Source organism: Haliotis rubra, unplaced genomic scaffold (assembly GCF_003918875.1).
Source record: "Haliotis rubra isolate DU_JTF1 unplaced genomic scaffold, ASM391887v1 Scf14, whole genome shotgun sequence".
NCBI lineage: Eukaryota > Metazoa > Mollusca > Gastropoda > Lepetellida > Haliotidae > Haliotis > Haliotis rubra.
The window spans coordinates 3,135,610-3,160,157 of record NW_025765336.1 but is presented as its reverse complement, the minus strand read 5'-3'; the positions used below and the strand labels follow the sequence as shown (position 1 = coordinate 3,160,157).

General features: G+C 42.4%; 2 protein-coding genes across 2 annotated transcripts in view; both read right to left on the bottom strand.

Annotated features, from left to right (window-relative positions):
- Nucleotides 1–17,938, bottom strand: part of LOC124268795 (xanthine dehydrogenase-like) — a 72,613-nt gene extending 54,675 nt beyond the window's left edge. Inside the window, exons 1-16 of the mRNA XM_046703818.1 lie at nucleotides 17,834–17,938; nucleotides 17,353–17,492; nucleotides 15,967–16,136; nucleotides 15,508–15,668; nucleotides 15,049–15,125; nucleotides 14,201–14,283; nucleotides 13,551–13,761; nucleotides 13,110–13,189; nucleotides 12,780–12,929; nucleotides 11,333–11,435; nucleotides 10,721–10,869; nucleotides 10,278–10,388; nucleotides 8,579–8,645; nucleotides 6,334–6,434; nucleotides 2,697–2,855; nucleotides 189–311 (exon numbers count right to left, since the gene is read on the bottom strand). Coding sequence (XP_046559774.1) covers nucleotides 189–311; nucleotides 2,697–2,855; nucleotides 6,334–6,434; nucleotides 8,579–8,645; nucleotides 10,278–10,388; nucleotides 10,721–10,869; nucleotides 11,333–11,435; nucleotides 12,780–12,929; nucleotides 13,110–13,189; nucleotides 13,551–13,761; nucleotides 14,201–14,283; nucleotides 15,049–15,125; nucleotides 15,508–15,668; nucleotides 15,967–16,136; nucleotides 17,353–17,492; nucleotides 17,834–17,886 — 1,938 coding nt within the window. The 5' untranslated portion in view covers nucleotides 17,887–17,938. The remainder of the gene's footprint in view (nucleotides 1–188; nucleotides 312–2,696; nucleotides 2,856–6,333; nucleotides 6,435–8,578; nucleotides 8,646–10,277; nucleotides 10,389–10,720; nucleotides 10,870–11,332; nucleotides 11,436–12,779; nucleotides 12,930–13,109; nucleotides 13,190–13,550; nucleotides 13,762–14,200; nucleotides 14,284–15,048; nucleotides 15,126–15,507; nucleotides 15,669–15,966; nucleotides 16,137–17,352; nucleotides 17,493–17,833) is intronic.
- A 2,716-nt stretch (nucleotides 17,939–20,654) lies between these two features.
- The window catches only part of LOC124268729 (xanthine dehydrogenase-like), a 37,312-nt gene continuing 33,418 nt past the window's right edge, over nucleotides 20,655–24,548 (bottom strand). The window contains exons 32-35 of the mRNA XM_046703755.1: nucleotides 23,430–23,553; nucleotides 22,230–22,326; nucleotides 21,681–21,788; nucleotides 20,655–20,958 (exon numbers count right to left, since the gene is read on the bottom strand). Of these exons, the coding sequence (XP_046559711.1) occupies nucleotides 20,885–20,958; nucleotides 21,681–21,788; nucleotides 22,230–22,326; nucleotides 23,430–23,553 (403 nt within the window). The 3' untranslated portion in view covers nucleotides 20,655–20,884. The remainder of the gene's footprint in view (nucleotides 20,959–21,680; nucleotides 21,789–22,229; nucleotides 22,327–23,429; nucleotides 23,554–24,548) is intronic.

Genomic DNA, 24,548 nt, shown 5'->3' with positions numbered 1-24,548 from the left:
GATTCTCTATGTATAGCAGTTGCCGTTCACCAATGTATCGGACATTATAGTAGGGTAGCTATCACAAAGGAGTTACAACAGATCAACGTTAATCATGCATACTATCACAAGTGAAAGGATAGATCCTGTGATTTGTCAGAGGAAGATTGATACTGTGCAAAGCCAGAAAATTTAATCTCTTGGGTTACCATGGCCACAGAGGTGTCGACAGTGTCGATCTGGGCGTTGCCAACGCTGCTGATGACGAATGATGCACACACTTCATTTGGAACAGGCGGGATGTCACCAACAAACTGGACCTGTCCTGAAGTCTGAAACATTATATATCACGCATGTGCAGTGGATGTGACAAGGAAATAACGTACCGCATTTTATATCATTTGACATTAAGTTCCACTGATTGTTGAACTGACTTTGAATGTCTCCTTATTCTGCACAAACCAGAACCACAATCTGAATTGTAATTGTTTGCAATATAGAAAGTCATTGTTTTATTATATACTAAGCAGCAGAGGAAACGTCAGTTTGGAATTTTCCTTCGCATAAACTGTTAACTCATTTAATGTTTTGATTGTATAATTTTGACAACATCTCCAACTTGATATGAGCAAAGACATTCCTTCCCAAACTCAGAATTGAACCCAGGAAATGGTCTCAAGATGGTACGGTGTTCTCCGTGTTTTTAAGCAACTCATGCTGCACGTGCTGTTCACAAGGACCAGACCTATAAAATGCACCCCCAAACCTGGTTGAAACATTCACATTTCAACGTCAGCAGGATGCCGCGACTCACGACAGCTCAGAGGAACCAGGCGCTAGGAAGACTTGAAGCTGGCCACACTTCACAAGCCGTTGCCAATCACTACAGGCTGCAGCAACGTTTCCGGGCCACCAACACCCCAAATGATCGCCCCCGTACTGGCAGACCAAGGGTGACCACAAGACGACAGGACCGCCATGTTGTGCGACAGCATGTACAAAATACCTTCATGCAGGCATCCGAAATAGCACGCCAGACAGTGGGAACACACGGAAGACCAATCAGTAGTGATACAGTACGCCAACGTCTTAACAGCGGGAACCTCCATTGCCGTGGACCTTACCGTGGACCTATCCTCACCCATCGTCATCGGCGTGAACGTCTACGGTTTGCCCTACAACACCACAACTGGCGATACAGACAATGGGGAACTGTTCTGTTCACAGATGAGAGTCGGTACTGCATATCAACTGCAGATGGCAGAACAAGAATATGGCGACGACGTGGCCAGCGTTACTCAGACCAATGTGTTATGGAAAGAGACTCATGGGGATGTGCAAGCATCATGGTATGAGATGGAATAGGCCTGAACCAGAGAGTGGGTCCTGTGGTGTTCCAGAACCTTGGTCCAGGGAGAGGAGGCGGCATGACAGCGGTGCGCTACATCGACCAAGCTCTCAGACCCCACGTCATACCACATTTCGCACGACACCAGAACAACATTTCCCAGCATAATAACGCCCGGGCCCATACTGCCAGAGCTACACGGGACTTCCTACAGCACAACGGTGTCAACATTATACAGTGGCCAGCCCTTAGTCCTGATTTAAACCCAATTGAACATCTTTGGGATGAAATTCAGAAGAGACTGAATAATGTCATACCAAGGCCGAACACAGCCGATTTATTGTGCCAGGCCTTTCTCAGAGTGTGGTTCCAGGTACCAATGGCCTTCACCAACGACTGGTGCACTCAATGCATAGACGCTGTGCTGCTGTTATTGCCGCTCGTGGTGGTCACACCAGATACTAAAGTCAAGGGTCTGAATGGACTGCAAACGTTCACGTAATGTCTTGAAATTGTGCTGAGTTATTCATCGATGTGTCAAGATATTGTACACAAAAAATGTTTTTGTTCCGCTTATTATATCCATTTCTGTCATGATTTGATTACAGTGCCTATCTAATTTTGAATTCGTATCGACTTATACTGACTGCTGAGTATATTTTATAGTCAGATTAGGAACCTTGAACGATGCAGAACGTAACACGGGTACGTAAGTGAATGAGTGAGTTTAGTGTTACGCCACACTTAGCAATATTCCAGCTATATGGCGGCAGTCTGTAAACACACGAACCTGGACCAGACAATCCAGTAATCAACAACATGAGCATCGATCTACGCAACTGGATCAGAGGACGTGTCAACCAAGTCAGCGAGCCTGACCACCTGATCCCGTTGGTCACCTCGTACGACAAACATGGATTGCTGAAGATCAATTCTTACCCGGATCTTCACGGGTCTGGGTACGTTAGCACTTTTGCAAAAGTTCGTCACATACTATAACAACCCATAAATTTTAGAACTGTTCTGGGATGCGTTGATACTGTACACAACAGCCGTGCATAAAATAGATGTTGGTTTCGTCTGATCTTAAATGGCATTTATTTACTCGATAATTTATAGTGAGTTCTATTAGTAAGTCTAGCGATACTTTCCTGAAATGGTTGACTCGTAGGATGGCATGGTTGAATGGATGAAACCTGCGATGGTCATTCATAATTGTCATCAATGTAGATGACAAGATGACAATGATGACCAATATCCAATGAAACAACAAATTCACGTGCCAATAAATTAACATCAGATTAAGATGCACATACATATCACATAAGTTCAGAATTAACTGTTTTGATATGACAGTGAAAATACTAACCTGTAAGGTTGCATCAGCCTTTACCATTGGTTGAGTCAGGGGATATTCGTCTTTACGAGTGTCATACGTCTGAGTGCCTGAAGACACGGGCCGTATCAAGTTGGTGCCTCCACTCTGGAATCTTGCCGCTGCTTTCTCACCACACATGCCGAGCACATACTGAAGAAACAAAGGAAATTAGAGCCTGTTATGGTTTTAGTAAATAGTAAAATATTTGATTTCCGTTTCATGCAAAGCTTCTGGTTTTTCTCGGATATTAACCGGACAAAGTGTGACTTAGGGGATATGACAACTCAGTCAATCACTGATATACTGTTAAAGGTCTCACTCACTCACTCACTTGCTTCAGGTCACCGGCCCAGTCTCAATTATATTGAGTTATCAGTAAGTGTATTTTTCTCGGTGAAACTATTTTGTTCGAATTTTCCTATGATGAAGAAGCAAAATGTAACCCAGTTAAATGAGACGATAATGCAATTGCACAACATTTCGATTCTCAGCTATAGCATGGTCTGTATACTTCCTGGGTTCGAATCCCCACATGGGTACAATTTGTGAAGCCCATTCCTGGTGTCCCCCGCCCTGATATTGCTGGAATATTGCTAAAAGCGACGTAAAACTAGACTCACTCACTCACTCACTCCCAGGGACCTGAGAATATAAAGTGATTGCACTCTTATCTTTCGGCTTGAGGGGCGGTGGGGTAGCCTAGTGGTTAAAGCGTTCGCTCATCACGCCGACGACCCGGGTTCGATTCCCCACATGGGTACAATGTGTGAAGCCCATTTCTGGTGTCCCCCGCCGTGATATTGCTGGAATATTGCTAAAAGCGGCGTAAAACTAAACTCACTCACTCTTTCGGCTTGAGTGATTATGTAATGGGCGATTATGATTATGGAATTGGAATTGGAATTAAATAGTTCGATAGGAAGACGAAAAGGAATATAAATATTTATTTATGTTTACCAATATATGTAGGTATTTGTGATCGACATAAAATTGAACTTCAAGATGGTGTGATTGAACGTTATTTAAAGGGGTATAGTTCACCAAGACGTGGAAACAGACAACACATGGTTGAAAACATTAAAGGATTTAGGCAGTCATGTCGGAGTTAGCAATACCGCAATCTATTTTCACGACTGTCTGTATGAGGTTAACTAATGTGAGAAGCATTGAGCGATGCAGGCTATATAGAACATCAGTCAATGAAAAACCCTTGCCACATCCATAAGAAATTTCGGCTAAAAGCAGATTCGATAGTACAATTCCCACAATGTCATGAGCATCTGTTCATGAATCACTGTCAAATACTGATGACACCGGGTGTTTGCGGACAGGTGAGCGAAAACTGCACCACCGTTGGCATCTGTTATGAAATATATTCTCTCAAAAAGAAACGCAACCCCTGTTTTTGGTAATGTTTATATCAATTTTAACTGGTTATTACATTTGTATTTTTTTAAAGATAATGCCATGAAATTTGACATGGTGAACCTTAGGTCAGCACGGTATAAGGTAACAGTTAATGCAGGTCAGTATCGAACTCTCAATTTACGCTAGGGGCGTTGTCTTCAGTATCTCGTTGTAGAGCCACGAGCTCTAATCACAGCAGTGCACCTCCTCGGAACAGAACGAATCAGACGGCGGATGTTTTCCTGGGGATTGCTCTCCACTCTTCCTGGAGTGCTGCGGCCAGTTCAACCAACGTGCGGTTGTGGTGTACGTGCACGAACACGACGATCCAGCTGGTCCCACAGATGTTCGATAGGATTGATGACTGGCGATCTGAGGGCCACGGCATCACGTTGACGTTTGAATTCTGTAGGAATGCCACCGTTGCACGAGCTGTATGAGGGCGGGCATTGTCATGTTGAAACAACTCCCTCTGTTGGTCGATTATCGGCAGAAGATGTGGCTGTAAGACGTCATCAATGTACCGTTGTGCCGTCAAATTGCCACGAATGATGACCAAGTCTGACCGTTGGTTGTAAGACATGGCTCCCCATACCATGATGCTTCCTCCTCCAAATCTGTCGACCTGTCGAACGCAGTTCGGTGCAAAACGTTCATTTGCTCGTCTATAGACACGTTGTCTACCGTCACGTCGTTGAAGAAGAAAACGAGACTCGTCACTAAACCAGACTCTTCTCCAGTTTCTTAGGATCCATCTCCTTACGTTCGTACACCACCTGAGACGTTGGCGTCGATGTTGGCGTTTCAAGACGGGCCCAACAACTGGTCTTCTTGCACGTAAATTTGCCTCATGTAAACGGTTCCTGATGGTTTGGGCCGATACTCTCCTCAAACCTGGCACCTGTGTTGCAGTGATGGTGGGTGTGGCATGCCGATTACGTAGGTGGCTGAGTCGAATAAAGCGATCCTGAGCCGGTGTGGTGATCCTAGGTCTACCGCTCCTGGGACGATCTTCAATTGCATGGAACTGTGTGCAACGATTCCAAAGTCGTGAGATTGTTGTTTTGTGTACGTTTAGATGACGGGCAACTGTTCCAAAGCTTTCCCCGGCCTCAATGCGACCAATGGCAATATTTCGATTTGCTTGTACTCAAACGGGGCATTTTCGAACTTGATTTGCAGAGCAAATTATGAGAGAAAAATTACAAACTACGCGTGCTTTTAAAACCCTCTACATGAACTGTGTTTTCAACGATTTGCACGTGCAACAGGCTTTTAGCATTTTGTACATGACAATTTCGCACTTTCTCAAATAACACGGATACAAAGGTCATCATGTGCGAAAATGGTTCCGTTTGGGGAGCTTATACTGATCAGATGGGAAACGTATTAACAGTATTTTGAAGAAAATTCTAATTTACATTCACCATCTTTATTCTAGAAATGATGTCAGATATTTAGATAGGGGTTGCGTTTCTTTTTGAGAGAGTGTATATTCAAAGGCTAGCCATTTGTCTTAAAGAAGACTAGGAGCGGATGGCACAAGTCAAATTAGGGATTTGCATCGCACATGGTTTACTGTCACTGATGCGTCAGTGTTTTAAAAAGTCCTCCACATTGTCCATCATAAAATATTCTAACAGTTTGTCCTTAAATGTTGTAACCTTGATCGAACAACTTCTGAGCAAGCGTCGTGTGACGCTCTTTGAGGTAACAAGAGCATGATTCAGGGACACCAGAAATGGCTTCATCAAAGGTTGTGAAAAGCTAGAGCTGTTGGGATATTCTTGACTTGTAAGGGGAATTGATTATTGGAAATAATCGTCAAAAGCAATGATATTTACAGTCTTTTACTGATTGAGTAATGCCTGCTAACAATGTTATCAGTATCACGTTGCTATGTGTGACACATACAGTTATCCCAACAACATACCGTCAAGCAATCTACATAAGTATGGTACACTGACAGCGGCAACAGATACGATTATGTATATTGACTGACCTTGTCGAACAGCGAGATAGAATATTATCAACAGCAATATTTGCAGCATCATACACTCATGACTGACTGTGTAATGCTGGTTGATACTGTTATCGATATTAGATCAATATGTGAGACGCATACAGACAAACCTACAGAGATGACGTCTATCTTTGAGATAAGTTCAACATCGAGACAACAGCGACAGACGCAATGATACTACTCAGTATGTCGACTGACCTTGTAGAACAGTGAGATGGCCAGGTTCTTTCTGTAGGCTGTACTCGATAACCCAGCTGTAGTGTCTGGGATCAACTCGGAGGAAAGACGGGATAGTGCGGCTAAAAGATAAATATGTTGGATAAAAAGCGACTGTACAAACATCATTCTTCAAAACAATAAATATATACTGAGTCAAAAAAGAAACTTCACATTCTTTCTTCAGGGCACTATAAAAGAACAAGAGATGGTAAGATGGTTAAATTGTTATTATTTCATTGCCGAGATCTGTGTGTTGTACTCGATACACTGACAGTGCCATAATCAGTTCCATTAGGCTACACCGCCGTTCCAAAACATGGGTATACAGAATGTCAAGTCACAAGAATAAAAATGCGAAATTTCTCAGTTCAATATCGTGTATGGCCGCCCCGCGCATTCACCACTGCCAAACACCGTCTCCTCATCGACTGCCTGATGCTTGTGAACACGTGGTTGGGGATTCTGCGCCATTGCTCTTGCAAGGCAGCGCCAAGTTCCTGCAAATTCTGAGGTTGGTTCCTAAGACCACGAAGCCTTCTCCCAAGTGCATCCCAAACGTGCTCTATTGGATTAAGGTCAGGGGACCTCGATGGCCAGTCCATGACGTTGATTCCAGCGTTTTGAAGGAAATTTCGTGTCAACATCGCGGTATGCGGCCGAGCATTATCATGCTGGAACTGTAGACCTGGGCCATGAGCCGCCATGAAAGGAACGAGTTCAGGGTGAGCACCTGGTCGCGGTAAGCAGCAGCTGTGAGGTTTCCACGGATGACCAGAAGTCGGGAACGGTTGTTCCCCAGAAAGCACCCCACACCATGCAACTTCCGCCCCCGAATCTGTCGACTTCCTGTACACAACATTGGGCATACCGTTCACGACGTCGTCTCCAGACTCTATGCCTGCCGTCCGCGAATCTGAGGGTAAACCTGGATTCATCGCTAAAGACGACTCGATTCCAGTCTCTCTGGGTCCATCGGAGGTGACGTTGGGCCCACAGCAGACGTTGACGTTGATGAAACGGCGTCAATATTGGCCCACGATATGGACGTCGAGAATGGAGATTGGCAGCCCGCAACCGATTTTGAATGGTCTGTGAGGACAGTCGACCTCTAAACATCTCAGCCCTGGTTCGTGTAGCCGGCAGAAATCTGTCACGTAGGTGACGTAGGACGATTTGACGGTCTTCTGCTCGTGACGTCACACGTGGACGACCCGACCTTGGGCGATCAGAAGTGGTGCCAGTTTGTTGTAGACGACCTCGCAAGTCATACACAGTACGACGGCTGCATCCCATTGCTCTTGCGACGTCAATAACTGATCTTCCCGCTTGCAACATGCCAACGGCACGTTCACGTTGCACATTTGACAATCGTGGCATTTCAAGTACCGTTAGAACTGTGGTTTAAAAGTGTTTTTTTCAATTCTTGAGGCCAATGCAAACACGTGCATATGAAGAAAACTTCGATGTGAAGATCACGTGATCGACTGCACGTGCAAAACCAGATTTGGCAATAACGTCATTTGCACGACGAATGGATGGGTTTGAGTGGGTTTTGCTAACGTTTTTCTAGAGTCGAAAGATAGGGATCCCATTTCGGATACATAGATGTATCATCAGAGAAGAAATATTCATTATTTTCCAAATTACATTTTGTGAAGTTTCTTTTTTTTGACTCAGTATAATTTCAATCCGCCAAAGATGAGAATACTCGTGCATGCAGCTCCAAAACAGTAGCAGTATCTACACCAATAAAATATAATCATCTTTTCTGCAGTATACCATCCATCGTGAGAAGCCATTTTATCCGTTCGATCCACACTTTGGTACATGACAACCGATAAACATATCTCGTAGAAATATGGCACACAACGATTTGTTTGTTTACTGTTTAAAAATGCTCTCAGCAATATTCGAGCCATATGACAGCGGTCTGTAAATAATGGAGTCTAGACCAGACAATCCAGTCATTGACACCATGAGCATCAATCTGATCAAAAGGGATACGATGACACGTGTCAACCAAGTCAGCCTGCCTGACAAACAAGATCCCGTTAGTCGACTCTTACAAAAAGCATGAGTTGCTGAAGACCAATTCTAACCCGGATCTTCACGGGTAGACACACAACGAAAGTACGTTTCTCTTCATAATCTTAACTGTGATAGCACATGCCAACCAAACGATACAGTAATGATATTTGAATGTAAATCAAGGTATACATCTTACTTTTAAGAACTGAAGCATTCCCCAATTGTTTGCCCTGCAGAAAAGCCTCGGTCTTGCTGGCGTGTACCTGGAAAATAGCAACAATAGTTAAAGTTAACAATATACACAATGTCAGAGGGATGAACTGAAATTCACAAAAACTTTAAGCGCAAAATGTACACCTGGATATATGATATGTACAACGACGTTGGAAAGTGTGAATGTTATGTCACGTATGAGTATGAGCAGGACATGCCTTTCATTCAGTCACATGGCTGACTGACTGACTGAGTTTAGTTTTACGCCGCTTTTAGCAATATTCCAGCAATATCACGGCGGGGACACCAGAAATGGGCTTAACACATTGTGCCCTTGTGGGGAATCGAACCCGGGTCTTCGGCGTGACGAGCCAACGCTTTAACCACCGCTACCCCACCGCCCCATTCAGTCAAATGAAAAGTGACAAGAACTAACAAATCCATGTTATCCTTGAGTGTTCATTTTCTGAGAATGGTTTATAAATATTAAAGAAAAAATAAATTTGGGTGGTATAATCTGGGTTTTTTCCTTTCACGACTCCCTGTTCAGTCACCCGTGAAGATCCAGGTTAGAATTGACCTTCAGCAACCCATGCTTATCGTAAGAGGCGACTAACGGGATCGGGTGTTCAGGTTCGCTGACTTGGTTGACACATGTCGTCCTGTCTCAATTGCGTAGAACGATGCTCATGATCTTGATCACTGGATTGTCTGGTCCAGACTCGATTATTTACTGACCGCCGCCATATAGCTGGAATATTGCTAAGTGCGGCGTAAAACTAAATTCACTCTCTCTGTTCAGTCGCGAGGGGCAGTAATGAACTTAGCTCATGAAACCTTTTCAGCGGAAATTCTCATTACTCAAATTGTCTATATCTTAGAATAATATTACCTGAAATTTAAAGACTTGAATTCGTTTTAACTGAAACAGTGTGTTTTATAGACTGAAGGCACACACATGATAAGGCACATATCCAAGCCTTCATATTTCAAGAACACATTCAAGAAATTTGTTGTCGCCTCGCGTATCATATGGGCAGCACCTTTCGTTTGTATTGACATGATCTACAATAAAAATATGTCACAGTGTACGGCACATGTACATGTGTGTATGCGTGTCTGTGTTCCTATGCGTTGTGATCGTAGCGTGTTTGACTGTGGAGTCCGTATGGCTGTCTGGTTTAACAAACAATGGATAGCCAGCTTAACTTGGACTTTTGGACATGATCTTTTTTGTCCCTTTCAGATTATTTATAAAAAACCCAAACAAAACAACAATATGATGTCATGTCAGATGGGGCGGTGGGGTAGCCTAGTTAAAGCGTTCGCTCGTCACGCCGAAGACCCAGGTTCGATTCCCCACATGGGTACAATGTGTGAAGCCCATTTCTGGTGTTCCCCGCTGTGATATTGTTGGAGTATTGCTAAACGCGGCGTAAAACCATACACTCACTCACTCACCCACTCACTCACTCACTCATGTCAGATGAAATTCAGCTCACACTCATACTTGCACGTATTGCCATGATCATCGTATTAGCCTCATATAGTTATACATATCTATCTTTCATTTTGAACACCGAAAATGCTCATGCTTGCTTCATATATGTCTTCGTGAAACTCCACAGTTTTGAGAAACCATTCTGCACCATCTCACTTCCTTTTGCGTGCTCCTGACTTACCAGTGTCTTGTTGATGCCGCCATACACCAGGGATGGTTTTGTCTTGACAGTGTAGTTGTTGCTCCTGTCCAGCTGCATCCTGATGCCTGCTGTCACATAGGCGTGGGCGTTCTGGAAGAAATGACCGAGTGAAGTGACTCCATAATGTACAATGTTTGCTTTGCTTGTTGTTGTTTTACGCCGCACTCAGCAATACTGCAGCTATATGGCAGCGGTTTCTAAATAATAGAGTCTGGACCAGCCACTCCAGTGATCAACAGCATGAGCAGCAATCTTCGCAGTTGGGATACGATGGCATGTGTCAACCAATTCAGCGAGCCTGACCACCCCATCCCGTTAGTTGCATCTTATGACAAGCATGGGTTGATGAAGACCAATTCTAACCCGGATCTTCACGGGTCCGTGTACAATGTAATGCCGGTGTATGAACTCTGCATATCTACCTGACGTCTTGGGGTAATCTTGAAGGACTTGACATAGACGTCTCCAGACGGGAATGTTGGAAGTGTGACAGACAGTATGACCTTGCCCTTCATGTCCAGCTTCAGGAAGTCCATGAGGCTGTATGACTTCTCTGTGCCATCACTCGACCCTGCAATACATGACAAGTATATTTTATAGAGCATAAATTCTTCGCAGGGTATTTAGAAGTGATACACCTAAAACGGGAGCATTGTGGATGGCAACTGCTGTAATATGAGGAGTAAATAGAGCAATTTTCGTACCCAAATGGTTAAGAAGGATCACAGGCCGTGCACAACAGAAAATGATTGACATCATAATCGACATCACTGAAGCGCAATATGCAACCAGTAATACCCCTTGTTGATTGCCATTAGCTTGTCCAACATTTGTTAATGCAAACACATACTATTATATACATGTATGTCACACTGGAAAATAAAACTCACTAAACAACTTGGCAGGGTTACATGTTTTGTATGAAGATCCAGAAATGAAACTGATTGGTAAATCGAGTACGTTTCTATTGTCTAAAAACAGTCCGATTACGTTTATATGTTTCTGTTAGAATATTGTATATTCACAACGCCTACCGATGAACAGAGTTGCCCCGACTGTCTCGAACATGGTGAAAACATCAGACGGGAACTCAGTGTGGAGGTTCTTCAGCATCAGGTTACCGGCCCAGCTGCTCAACTGAAACAGATGAAGCGTTCGTCTATTAACTCCTACAGCCAGTCTCTTTTTGTATCTTCTTAGTGAGTGAGTATGGTTTTACGCCGTTTTAGCAATATTCCAGCAATATCACGGCGGGGGACACCAGAAATGGGCTTCACACAATGTGCCCATGTGGGGATTCGAACCCGGGTCTTCGGCGTGACGAGCCAACGCTTTAACCACTAAGCTATCCCACCGCCCCTTGTGTCTTCTTAGGGTGGCGGGATAGCCTAGTGGTTAAAGCTTTCTCTCGTCACGCCGAAGGCCCGGCTTCGATTCCCCACATGGGTACAATGTGTAAAGCCCATTTAAAGTGTCCCCCGCCGTGATATTGCTGGAATATTGCTAAAGGCGGCGAAAACCCCACTAACTCACTGTGTCGTCTTTTTTGGACCAAACTAAGATATTGTCAGCATGTTTGTTTCTTTGTCCCTCAATATCAGGATGAAACCATGAAAATATTCATTTCTATGCCTATGTATATAAGAAGACTGACTGACTGACTGAGTTTGGTTTTACGCCGCTTTTAGCAATATTCCAGCAACATCACGGCGGGGGACACCAGAAATGGGCTTCACACATTGTGCCCATATATAAGAAGAGACTGTTTTATATTTCCTGTCAGAAAATATTCCCATCGTATCAACTTCAATGCCAGGGATAAAATTAGTTGATTTGTTGATTATAAATTCCTGTTGCGTGCTAGGTCGATATAACTAGTTTGAGCTGTAGGACACTATCGGTTGCAAAGGTAATACGTTATAAGTTAGACCTATCAGAGTAAATTTTACTTATGTGCAAAAGCTCGAGTTATTGAGTTAATGAAATCGACATATAAAGACCAACACTTTCGGGTTAAATTAATGGTACTTGTTGTATTTACTGAACTACACTGGTTCGACACATACGAGTGCGAGACAACAGGGTTCGGCTAATTATTCAAACTATTGATCCAACTACCAACCGTACAGTGAGATCTTCAAAGATACATTGGACATAAACTGAAGTTTCTGTATCAATAACATAGTGAACACAGGGTTTCCAGTCAATAAAACACTCAGACAAACAGTGATCCCACAAACTGGTGTCGTCTTACATTTCTTAATCCGTTGTTACCAATGTAGGCCACGTGGCTGGCGAAGTCGCGGAAGTAGGATAAAGCAGGGTTGGTGCTGTTTTTCTCAAAGATTTCCAACATGTTGGTTCGATTCTCGACATGGGCACAATTTGTGAAGCACACAACCCTATTCACTCACTCACTCACTCATGATATCCACATACCCACTCATGATATGAGGTAAACTCAAGTTGAGATCTACTCACGTTCCTAACTCCAGTGTTGGCGATGACGCCCACGTGGCTGGCGAAGTCCCGGAAGTAGGATAAAGCAGGGTTGGTGCTGTTTTTCTCAAAGACTTCCAACATGTTGGTCAGAGTGATGCTAGGTCCAAACATCACTTTGGAGGAGTCAATCTGTGGAATACAAAACAACAACAGTTGCATATGTGATACTTCATGAGTGGTCTGGGTGGGATGTTTTTGTGAATTATCTGGGGAAAGTTCCAGTTTTGGTTATTTTTTAAAAAATCCGTTATGTTTGGGATTTATATTGTGTGCCAAGTATACCATTAAACCTGTGTACACTCAACTCACAGAAATGCTGTAAAACTCCTGGATTCCACGCAGGTCAATGAGGACATTATACATCCACGGTCCAATTTCTTTATATACACCTGGAAGAAATCAATGAGCAATACTTCATTATGATGGATGAGAGACGTGTGTTCCAGCCATTGTCAATCAAAGATACGACAGAGCTGAGTCAAAATTTCTTTGTATACACCTGGAAGGAATCAATTAACAATACTTCAGCTGGGTGGATGAAGTTCTGTTCCAGAAACTGTCAGCCAAATGCACGACACAGCTGATTCAAAAGAGAAGTAGTTAACAGTCTTTGCCACCCTGCTATGCCAGACAGTCATTATGCTGTGGTAAGAGATTAAACATATGATAAAATACCCATCATAATCTTATCCGGAAAGTAGAGTCTCTCTGGCGCTTCCTTAAAGTAGTCGTTTTATCATAATTGTTTACCGAATCCAGAATTCCCGAACACGAGCCTGTAGTTGTCTCCCTGGTGTTGTCCGAGAAGGGTGTAGAGCTGCTGCCTGGTGGTGGGTTTGTACCACTGTGACCCTTGCAGCACAATGTGGAGGGGCACCTGCCCCGGGTCAGTCTGTCTCTCAGATGAACAGCGTCCTGTGCAGGTCTTCCCGGTTTTGTTGCAAATCTTCTTGTCAAGTTCCTAGAAGAAACAGTCAAAGGAGATGATGACATTATGTTCAATTTATAAATGAATAATTACGATGTATGTTTAACTTTTCAGGTAATGCTTATTGATCGTTAAAAAGATACTGAAGGAGTGAACAAGAAAACATAAGCCGTTGGCTTTAATTGTGTAGGTTCAGGCACCAAGGCACTTAGTACAATCTTCCAGACAATCTGATACATCGAAACCAGGTTATGAAACCTGAAAACCTGAAATGGTTACGAATACCACAAAAATAAAAATCTGTTTCAGTGACGTTTTTGTTGTCTGAGCTTATGAAAACATTTGCAGTTTGTTAACTGTTCTGTTCTTATGAAAGCAATACAATTACTGTAGCGAACCTCTCTCGCAGTTTCACATCTATGTCATCATGCAGAATAATATGCCAGAACTATATGAAGATGTTCCTATTCACCTCAATGTCAATAGCACCGCCAGGCAGGGTTGGTGGAGCGTCTGAGGCAAAGGACTTCATGGCATCAAGAATCGGGCGATACCCTTTACAGATAAGAACAGAGTATGTATGTTTGGAATGACAAAACACTCTAAAACATGTTCAGTTTCTTATTCAGGATACGTTTTGTGTCTGTACAGGGAATGATGTTTGTATAATTGCATAACTGTGGCATGTATAGTTGGCAGCAGAAATCTAATATGCTAACCCTGTACTTCATATGACCAAGTCTAGTTTGTAACGTTTTTAAGTTACATTCAGTATATGTATGTATCTCTGTGTATGTGTATGTATGTATGTTTGTATGTATGTATGTATGTATGTATGTATGTATGTATGTATGTATGTATGTATGTACGTATGTATGTATGTATGTATGTATGTATGTATGTATGTATGTATGCATGTATGCATGCATGCATGCATTTTTGTATGTATGTATGTACGTACGCATGTATATAGGTATGTTACCCCAACAGAAATACCGTACCATTTCCTGACTGGTTAATATATTGTTACATGTCTTGAGATGTAATACTTTGTGCTTCATCAGTGAGTGGATGGGTGAGGTTTTGCTTTTATCAATATCCAAGCAATATCGCGGCGAGGGACACCAGAAATAGACTTCACACATTGTACCCATGTGGGATCGCGAAACCGGGTTTTTGGCGTGACCAACGAACGCTGTAACCACTAGGCTACCCAACCGCACCGTGTACTTCATCCATGATGATTGTATTTACACCTCTTTCCGTGTTTTAATCGTGAGTCAAATGTTTTTGACTTGCTAGGTGTGACAAATCACTGACCTGTACACCGGCAAATCGTTGCATCATAGTTGTTTTCCACTTGCTGCATTGTGGGGTTGGGTGTTCTCTTCAGGAGACTGAAATATGTATATTATTGGAGACGCCACTGGAAGAACGTTTTGACCAAAGTCTTCAATCTATTTTTCAATATTTCCCAGATTCAGCATATTAACAAAGCATGACATTTTCTTCAATTTAGCAGTATAATCCACTGTAAAATATGTATAGGCACACACAGATGAAATATATAAGTTGCTAGTTTGAGAATGCAAATAAAAAAGTAGTCAGCTGTTTACGTTACAATGAAATATATGTACATCATTCCAGTTTTTTCTCCAGCAAATTCTCACCTGAATTCCAGAAAGCATAGTCAGGCCTAGTGTAAGGCATCCAACTTTTGCTCTATCGTTTATAGTATTTGTGAAAACATAATTGTTATCAATGAGTTCTTAATCTTACCCATACATATTCATAACCATGGCTGGACTACAGAAGCCACACTGAGAGCCATTGTACTGTGCCAGACGGTCTTGTATCGGGTGTAGGCCATCCCTGGGGTTGCCCAGACCCTCGATGGTTGTCACTTGCATGCCGTCACACGTGTACAGAGGAACCAGACACTAAAGGAAGTAAATCGCCTTACAGTTTCCTGTGTATATTCCATCACACTACGACCACTAACATTGAAATATATACACCTTTCATGCTTTTAATTGATTAATGAAGTAAGAATAACTAAACTCATTCATGGCACTAGGGGAAGGTATGTCTTCATGGTGCCAAACGTACCCTCGTTTGCTCAACAGTTCCATTATTGGACATTTGCCTGCACCCTAGAGTGGCCCTCCCGTGTCAACATAGCAGTGTCGCTATAGAAAGCACTGTTGCGCGTTAAATACAAAGTCATTAGGTTCTTACCGAGTTGACTGTGTAGGTCTGCACGTCCTTTGTGATGGGATCATACAGTGTGGTAGTGACGAGGCAAACGCCACACCCTCCCTCTAAGCACCTGGCTTTGGTGCCATAGGACACACCCTGGGACCTCACGAACTCACTGAGGGAGAGAGCTGCGGCATACTGGTTGCCAACTGAAATAATTATGCAAACGTTTTGTTCATATCTTGAGAGCAACCAGTGTAAACAATTTCAACACAGTATCCGCCATTGCCTGAACATTTCAAAACCTTCCATCCTGAAACATGAGAAATATGTATCATGAACTCATCGAGAAGAAATCTGACCTCACCAATTTCCTTCTTATCACTGTCTCTTGTTTCATCTATGATCCCTAGAGCTGCATTAAACAGTGACATTGTGTTTAATAGTTCGAAAACTTGAAAGTTATATGCAACACGACCACATACAACAATGTATTACAACTTTGAAACCGGCACCTTAATAGCTAAGTTTTAGCACTTCCGTTAATATGACATCATTTTCTGTCTTTCTGTTCCAATCCACGAGGAAAGTTAAGGGATCTGAATTCCAGAAGAAGTGTACTGTTGTGATGCCTCTGATGGCAAGCAGCATTTTCCTTCGCCTTTCCCTTGTCGTCCAATTCAACTGAAACGCGGTCCGTGTTACACGTATATTACACGCGCGTGAGTCTCGTTTCACACGCGGTCTGGACGCGTTCAAGGGGAATGATTTTTTAGACAGTAGTTTATCTACTAGCGGGAAGTGGAGACGACGTTCGTAGCTAAGGTGTCATCAATATAGCACCAGGAGCTGATTCTGATGGAGAGAGTCAATCACTGTATCTCAGTCAGACTTAGGTCTTGGGCACAAACGAATGAAGGAAAAGAAATACAAGGGAGACTGGGTTGATACCGTCTTGCAGTCAATCACTGTATCTCAGTGATCACCAACGGCAGTCAGACTTAGATCTTGGGCACAACCGAATGAAGGGAAAAAAATACAAGGTAGACTGGGTTGTTGCCGTCTTGCAAATAGATATACCTCTGGGAGATGGGTGATGGAAGCAAGAACTCAGGCAGTTCAACATATTACTCCAAGCACTTACTAGCGGAAACACGCCGGGCAGTTTCTGGTTCTTTCTGTTTTATGGTAGGGAAATGGAGCTAACAAAACCTTAGAGGACTAGACCTCATTTTCCGAATGAACAGGGCCTAGTGTTTTACATATTTGTCTGCTTTTTTATTTCAGTTCATTGTATATCCCCAATCGACCTTCCCAATGGCTTTTTCTGAAGAATATATATATATTTATAAATCAAATGACACTAATTTGTTATGTTCATTACAGAATTGTTTAAATGTGACCGGGCAATGTCATTTCTAATACCTGTGTAGGAAGTCCCATTTATGGTGAACGTGACAGAGGACTTGAGAAAACCTGTCGCCTTGAACTTGAAGAAGTGACCACAGTTTTCACAGGTACCAGCGTACACACCATCCTTCAGTGCTCCATTGGTGGGGGCGTGGCTGTACATGAAGACAATATTATTATTATTTCACCGTTTAATCTAATGCGCAAAAGAGAATCTAGTGATCGATATCGTGAGCAACGTTACATTACATCTAGGTGCAACTGAAAATCCGATAAATTCATTCGTCCTAAGGACACACAACAACAAAAATAACAAGAACTTTGTTTCAAACTCTGATGTACAGGTTAAAACACTGATTTACTGTCTACCAACCAGCCAAAAGAGGCATGTTCCTTGATGGTTTTCTAAATGTCTGTTCTTATAAGCTTAAAGCTCTTGTATATGCATCCAGAAAGTCATTACTCTATGTCTACAGGATATGTCTCAATCTGTTACCTCGCCCTGCACACTGGGCACTGCACAAAGTTCCCCACCGTCTTTGTCGACATGTCTGCTTCGACTGCTACCGCTGCTCCGCTGATAACATTACTTGTACCTGGAACGTCTATGCACAGTTGAGTCATGTTCACCTGACAGGTATGTGCTTTTTTATGAATCTTTATCTGTGTACAGTACATCCAAACTTAAATGCACGTTCGCATATGTGGAGGAGGTCAAGATGACATCTGTACTGAACTGTGTATATTAAAAGTCAGATAAAACAACACATATTTCCTCTATATGTCTGCATACATTTGCGTCTTGACAAACAGCAACAACCCGTACCTTTACCCGTAGGCACACGTTCTGCCTGTTAACAGAGATCACAACACGTACCTTTACCCGTAGGCACACGTTCTGTCTGTTAACAGACAGCTCAATACGTACTTCACCAACCTGTAGGTATGCGTTCTGCCTGTTAACAGACAGCTCAATACGTACTTCACCAACCTGTAGGTATACGTTCTGCCTGTTAACAGACAGTTCAATACGTACTTCATCTGTCTGAAGGCATACGTTCTGCCTGTTAACAGACAGCTCAATACGTACTTCATCTGTCTGAAGGCATGATGTTAACATAGCTCGTTCATCTGTCTGAAGGCATACGTTCTGCCTTTTAACAGACAGTTCAATACGTATTTATCTGCCTGTACGCATACGCTCTGCCTGTTAACAGACAGTTCAATACGTACTTCAGCTTTGATAGTTTGTTGAATCCTCTCAGTCCTCCTGAGATCCACCTTATGTTTTGAAGTGGAAGTGTTTCATCTACCGATTTTTCGAGTCTTCTGTAAGTTGTTATAGTACTTAACTATATACAATATTTACTTGAGTTTGATCCACTAGTTTAGAGTTAATGTTTATGGTTTGTATGTTTTACCATGTTATTGTTTGCCTTAACTTTAACATGTGTTCAGAAAATGTTTTACTTTTTGATGTGGTATATTCTCCGATTTCAAAATGTTTCATCATTTGTGCTTACACTATTTTTCTGGTTACGAGCCGGGCATACGCAAATATCACCATACATCCCGCATACCTGTGTCAAATGCAGCCAAACTGTCTTTACTGATATGAAACATGCATTTTGTCGACTCCTCCCTTAACTGATAATTTCTGGAGGTAAACTAAGAATTCTCCCGGACCTGCGTTTCACTTGTCAGCACGGAGAGCAATTTAAGTACAGTTTTCCAGGACACACTATTATTTAATGTGACACGTTAACGTCAGAGAAACAACAGTAGTAGTATACACAATGGGGGTACGGGACCAGGTTCTCCCAATGGGCTCAATATTTTCAGAATTTCGAACATCGTTTTTTTGCTAGAATTTTGCTTGAATTTTGCTTAAATTCAATCAAAATTCTAGCATAAAACGATGTTCGAAATTCTGAAAAAATTGAATTGAAACAAAATTCAAGCAAAATCCTAGCAAAAAACGATGTTCGAAATTCTGAAAAAATTGAGCCATTGGGAGGACCTGGTCCCGATAACAGCAAGCCCGTGCAGTAGAGCACGGTGTTCATGTACATCTGCAGTATCTCATCTGGTACGAGATATGAGATGGTAGTTGAAGTGGCGTGGTTGTCCACTCGACGCATTTCCAGTAATATATACCAAAACCCTTTATCAAAATTATATCTCGATGTTATCGTGCGACACAACCCTAAAGATTGAGTCAATACGTTAGGTTAAAAATGTATACACACTGGATACATTAGAGTGAGTGAGTGAGTGAGTGAGTGAGTGGGTGGGTGTGTGAGTGAGTCAGTGAGTGGACGCCCACTACAATATTTGCTTCTGACAAGTACTTCGGTATTATGTGTTGAGGAAAACTTTACTGCATGAAGTCATGATGCAGTTAATTCTTAAACGGACACGTGTTGTTCACACTATGCACGTATTGACGTCTTTCATATGAAGTGTACTGTGACAGAGCCATACACAGTTGTTGCTGAAGTAGTGAAGAGGATGATTCAGACATCCTCACAATGGGTGTATGTTCGATAAGCATGGGCCTATTCCAAGCATGACTACTCGTAGATTAAAAAAATGAGTTGATTCTGTAAAATACATAACAATTGACCAAAACCATAGTATTTTGTCATGTTTAATTGTAAATTATGCAAACAAATCTGTTCAAATTTCAAAAGTGTATATAACATGCATTTCAAAATGTGTAAATAATCTTGACAATGTCTAATTTGAAAACAAAGTTAAAGAGAAACATTGAGAAATGGACATGTCAAGTATCACTAAATCTGTGTAGAAACATAAGGTCATAAGCTGATTTTCTTCAAAGTATACACAAGATTTCTCATAATTTGCAAGTTGGGGACATCGGTTGATTGAAGTCAGTTCAATTAAATTCGATGCAACAGGCAGTTGTTAATCATCATTTCCCGGCTGATCATTATCCACCGGCTGTTTGATTGTTATCCCATAGCTGTCTGATTGTTATCATATGGCTGTCTGATAGTTATAGTCCGTTTGGCTCAAAAGGGAGAGCCAGGTGTTCGAGAAGCACGTTCACAGACAAAGTTATTTATTTATTAACCTGTGCTGTGCCGTCTCCATCCGTTCTCGAACACCTGGCTGTCCCTTTCTCTGCACTCCTCCCTCGTAACAAATAGTGAACTGTGTCAATATTTTAATGATAGTTTGTTAAACAACTTTTTTATTTTTAGGACAAAAAGTCTGCAAAAACTTCACAGAGTGGGTATGATGTTTTGATTATGATCAGTGTTTCATTGTGTATGTTATGTTTATTAGTTTTCGAGTTAGATTGCAATTCATCGGTCCGCTTTTGAGCCAAACGCACTATTTTTTTATAACTGGCGACTGTCTGATCGTTATCACATAGTTTCATGATAGTTGTCTGGTATATAGCTGTCTGGACGTTATCCTCTTGCTCTCTTGGCGTTATCATGCAGTTGTCTGATCGTTATATGATGACTGTCTGATCGTTATATGATGACTGTCTGATCGTAATCCTATAGTTTGTGATCTAATGTCCATATACCAGAAGGCTGCTGTCAACTTGACACCCTGTTTGTATCATCTCCACCGTTGCTGGGCCGTCTGAAATATACGAATAATTTTATATTATCATAGTCTGCTACTAACACTGTTGCACATATCAACAGCAGCAAATCTTTTATTTCATCCCAACACTGTTCCTTCCCGATAACACATCTTTTCAGGTATACTTTCTGCTGTCTAATTAGGAGTATCTTGTCAATATATCGATGTAACGCCAGTCGATAATTTCCCCTTTTTAGAAATACGAGAGAAATTGCAGTTGACATTATATTACATATTCGTGTCAGGTGACATGGGAGAAAGGGAAAAAGTAAAGCAGCATCGAGTTTAGATATTCAGCTTTACAAACAGAAACAAAATGGAGGCGAACTGGGTTTCGATCCCACGATCATAGGTTCCTGGCTCGCCAAAGGGGCGCAACTCTGTATAACGAGTTGCAGGTCCTCAGACGACTAGATCCTCGTACCTCCGGCTGGAGATATATTAAATGTTTCTTGTGCCACTTTTCTATGAAAAGTATATTTTCATAGGTCATTCAGTGGATCTAAATCAAGATGACAATCATATAACTCAATGTAACAAAATATCTTAGGACCTTTTAAGTGTCTACTAATATCTTTTACATGGAACATGAATACTGTAGAAGCATATCTTTCCTTCATTTAAGCCTCAGTATAAAGGTGCTACTCTCACTCAGAACATTTTATGTTTTTAATTTCATATGTATGCAGTTGTGTCAGTAGTCAGATTGACAGTCATACCGAGAGGAAAGAACGTGTCCTTAGAAATATCCTTTCTGGCAGCCTCGATGGCGTGCTTCACGGCAAACAACGCTGACGCAGCCATACACAGTGGCGGCTCGCCAACAGCTGAAAGATAACATAGACCATTTATTGAGTGACTGAGTGAGTGAGTTTAGTTTTACGCCGCTTATAGCAATATTTCAGCAATATCCTGGCGGGGGACACCAGGAATGGGCTTCACACATTATACCCATGTGGGGAATCGAACCCGGGTCTTCGGCGTGACGAGCGATCGCTTTACTGACTGACTGACTGAGTCTGGTTTTACGCCGCTTTTAGCAATATTCCAGCAACATCACGGCGGGGGACACCAGAAATGGGCTTCACACATTGTGCCCATGTGGGGATTCGAACCCGGGTCTTCGGCGTGACGAGCCAACGCTTTAACCACTAGGCTACCCCACCGTCCCCGATTTATTGAGACAACACAGTTCACACTATTCACGATTTCACGTTTTTGCACATTATGCATTTGTATACCACTCGCTAAACAGGAGCTGCAATTACCTTTCGACCTTAAAACTCCACGTGGGTTGGGTGCATTCTTCAGGAACTGGATACGGAAGTCGATAGGGATGTCTTTGCCCATTGGAGGTTTGTATTCCTGTACAGACAGAAAATTGCATGTAATTCGTAGCATATGATTTGAGCAATATTGTAACACTGGCATTCTAATGTGACGAGAAACACAATTATATATTTTTGCTGGTGTTGGAATTGGAATTCGGTTCACAATCATTCTTAGACTCCTATACCCTATTAACTTGCATGATAACATTTAACATGAACAGATACTCAGAACTCAATCAAGTGTCATTATCAGACGATCACGATACTCTACGTTGACAAAGCTGTTAAAGAGTCTTTGTGAGCCGAACATAGGTTCCAGAAAAGAGGAGTGCTAAAATCGGTGCTAATATTGGACGAACACTTGAATTATACTCTTGCCAATAATGGTTGTCACCCCTTCAGTTTTATTATTGGATAGGGTGGGGTGTGGGTGTGGGTGTGGGTGGGTTGGGGGTGGGGAGGGGTGACAACCATTTTTTTATTGACATGAGTATATATAGAGACATATGTACAGTCAGGTTAAATACCATGATCTCCCAACAAAGAGAACAAGCGGGCCAAATATAAAAAATAATGTTTTCCAATAATTGTGTAAATTGTTCAGTGGATGTTTAACTTTACACTTGAGAGTGGTCTTTAAATTGCGATGTAGATCTACTCGCTTTGCCTCTGAAAGAATGTTCTGGAAAATGTTGATGAAGGAAAACCAAGCTGACTTTGCATGAACGTCCAGAGGAAAGAGTATTTTTTCAGGGAGAGGGCTTTCCTAAGTTGGAGTGAGTGAGTGAGTGAGTTTAGTTTTACGCCGCTTTAAGCAATATTCCAGCAATATCACGGCGGGGGATACCAGAAATGGGCTTCACACATTGTACCATGTGGGGAATCGAACCTGGGTCTTCGGCGTGACGAGCGAACGCTTTAACCACTAGGCTACCCCACCGCCCTTCCTAAGCTGGACAACTTGTGCACAATCCTTTTCTTGAATGAATGCGATATGTTTCAATCAGAGCATAGATCTTCAGACCTGTGGGGACAATTGTGATAAGAGAGTTGTTAAGTTTTCAAGTTGGAATGAAAATTCAGAGCAGCCGGAATATGGGAAAAACTGAAAAGGTATGGACAGTCGAAGATATGTACCCATGTTCCATCAGTCAGGGCGGTACCAGTCGTAGGGTCATAGATCATCTGTTCGGTCAGCCAGTATCCCAGGCCCATCACAAAGGCTCCTTCTGCTTGTCCAACGTCAATCTCAGGATTCATACTGAATATAGTAAGATGTTGTTGACTCACAAAACTCACACTAAACCTTTGTACAACCGCAGCCTCTAACTAATGTCTATTGGTGTCACTCACGATTAGATGGTCAAAATAAAAATGTGCTATTTATCTGTTATACATATAGTTAGTTACATCAAGGATGGGTACAATGGTGAAGAAAGAGCATATCACATGACTGTTGTCAATCAAAGATTTGACATCGTACAATTCTGTGCAAAATGAACAATGGAGGGACATTCTATGCACTATTTCAACCAGGTGGAGACCGCCTCCGTGTGGTAGCTGTTAGAGCGTCCGCCCGGAGAGCGGAAGGTCGCGGGTTCGATCCCCGACCGCGTCATACCAAAAGACGTTAAAATATGGTACTTGTTGGTCCCTGCCTGGCGCTCGGCATTAATGGGTACAACAAGGACTGGTCGGCTCGGAGTCAGTAGAATGTGTCTGAGTGGGGTATTCTTGCTTCACTGCGGCATGGTATCTATTACAACCAGCTTCAGTCTGGGCTAGTACAAGAAGCCCACCCATGATGTCCACTCTGTTGGTCTTACCTCTCTCCACAGTCATACACTATGTCCACTCTGTTGGTCTTACCTCTCTCCACAGTCATACACTATGTCCACTCTGTTGGTCTTACCTCTCTCCACAGTCATACAATAGGTCCACTCTGTTGGTCTTACCTCTCTCCACAGTCATACAATAGGTCCACTCTGTTGGTCTTACCTCTCTCCACAGTCATACAGTAGGTCCACTCTGTTGGTCTTACCTCTCTCCACAGTCATACAGTAGGTCCACTCTGTTGATCTTACCTCTCTACACAGTCATACAGGATGTCCACTCTGTTGGTCTTAACTCTCTCCACGGTCATACAGTAGGTCCACTCTGTTGGTCTTACCTCTCTCCACAGTCATACAGTAGGTCCACTCTGTTGGTCTTACCTCTCCCCACAGTCATACAGTAGGTCCACTCTGTTGGTCTTAC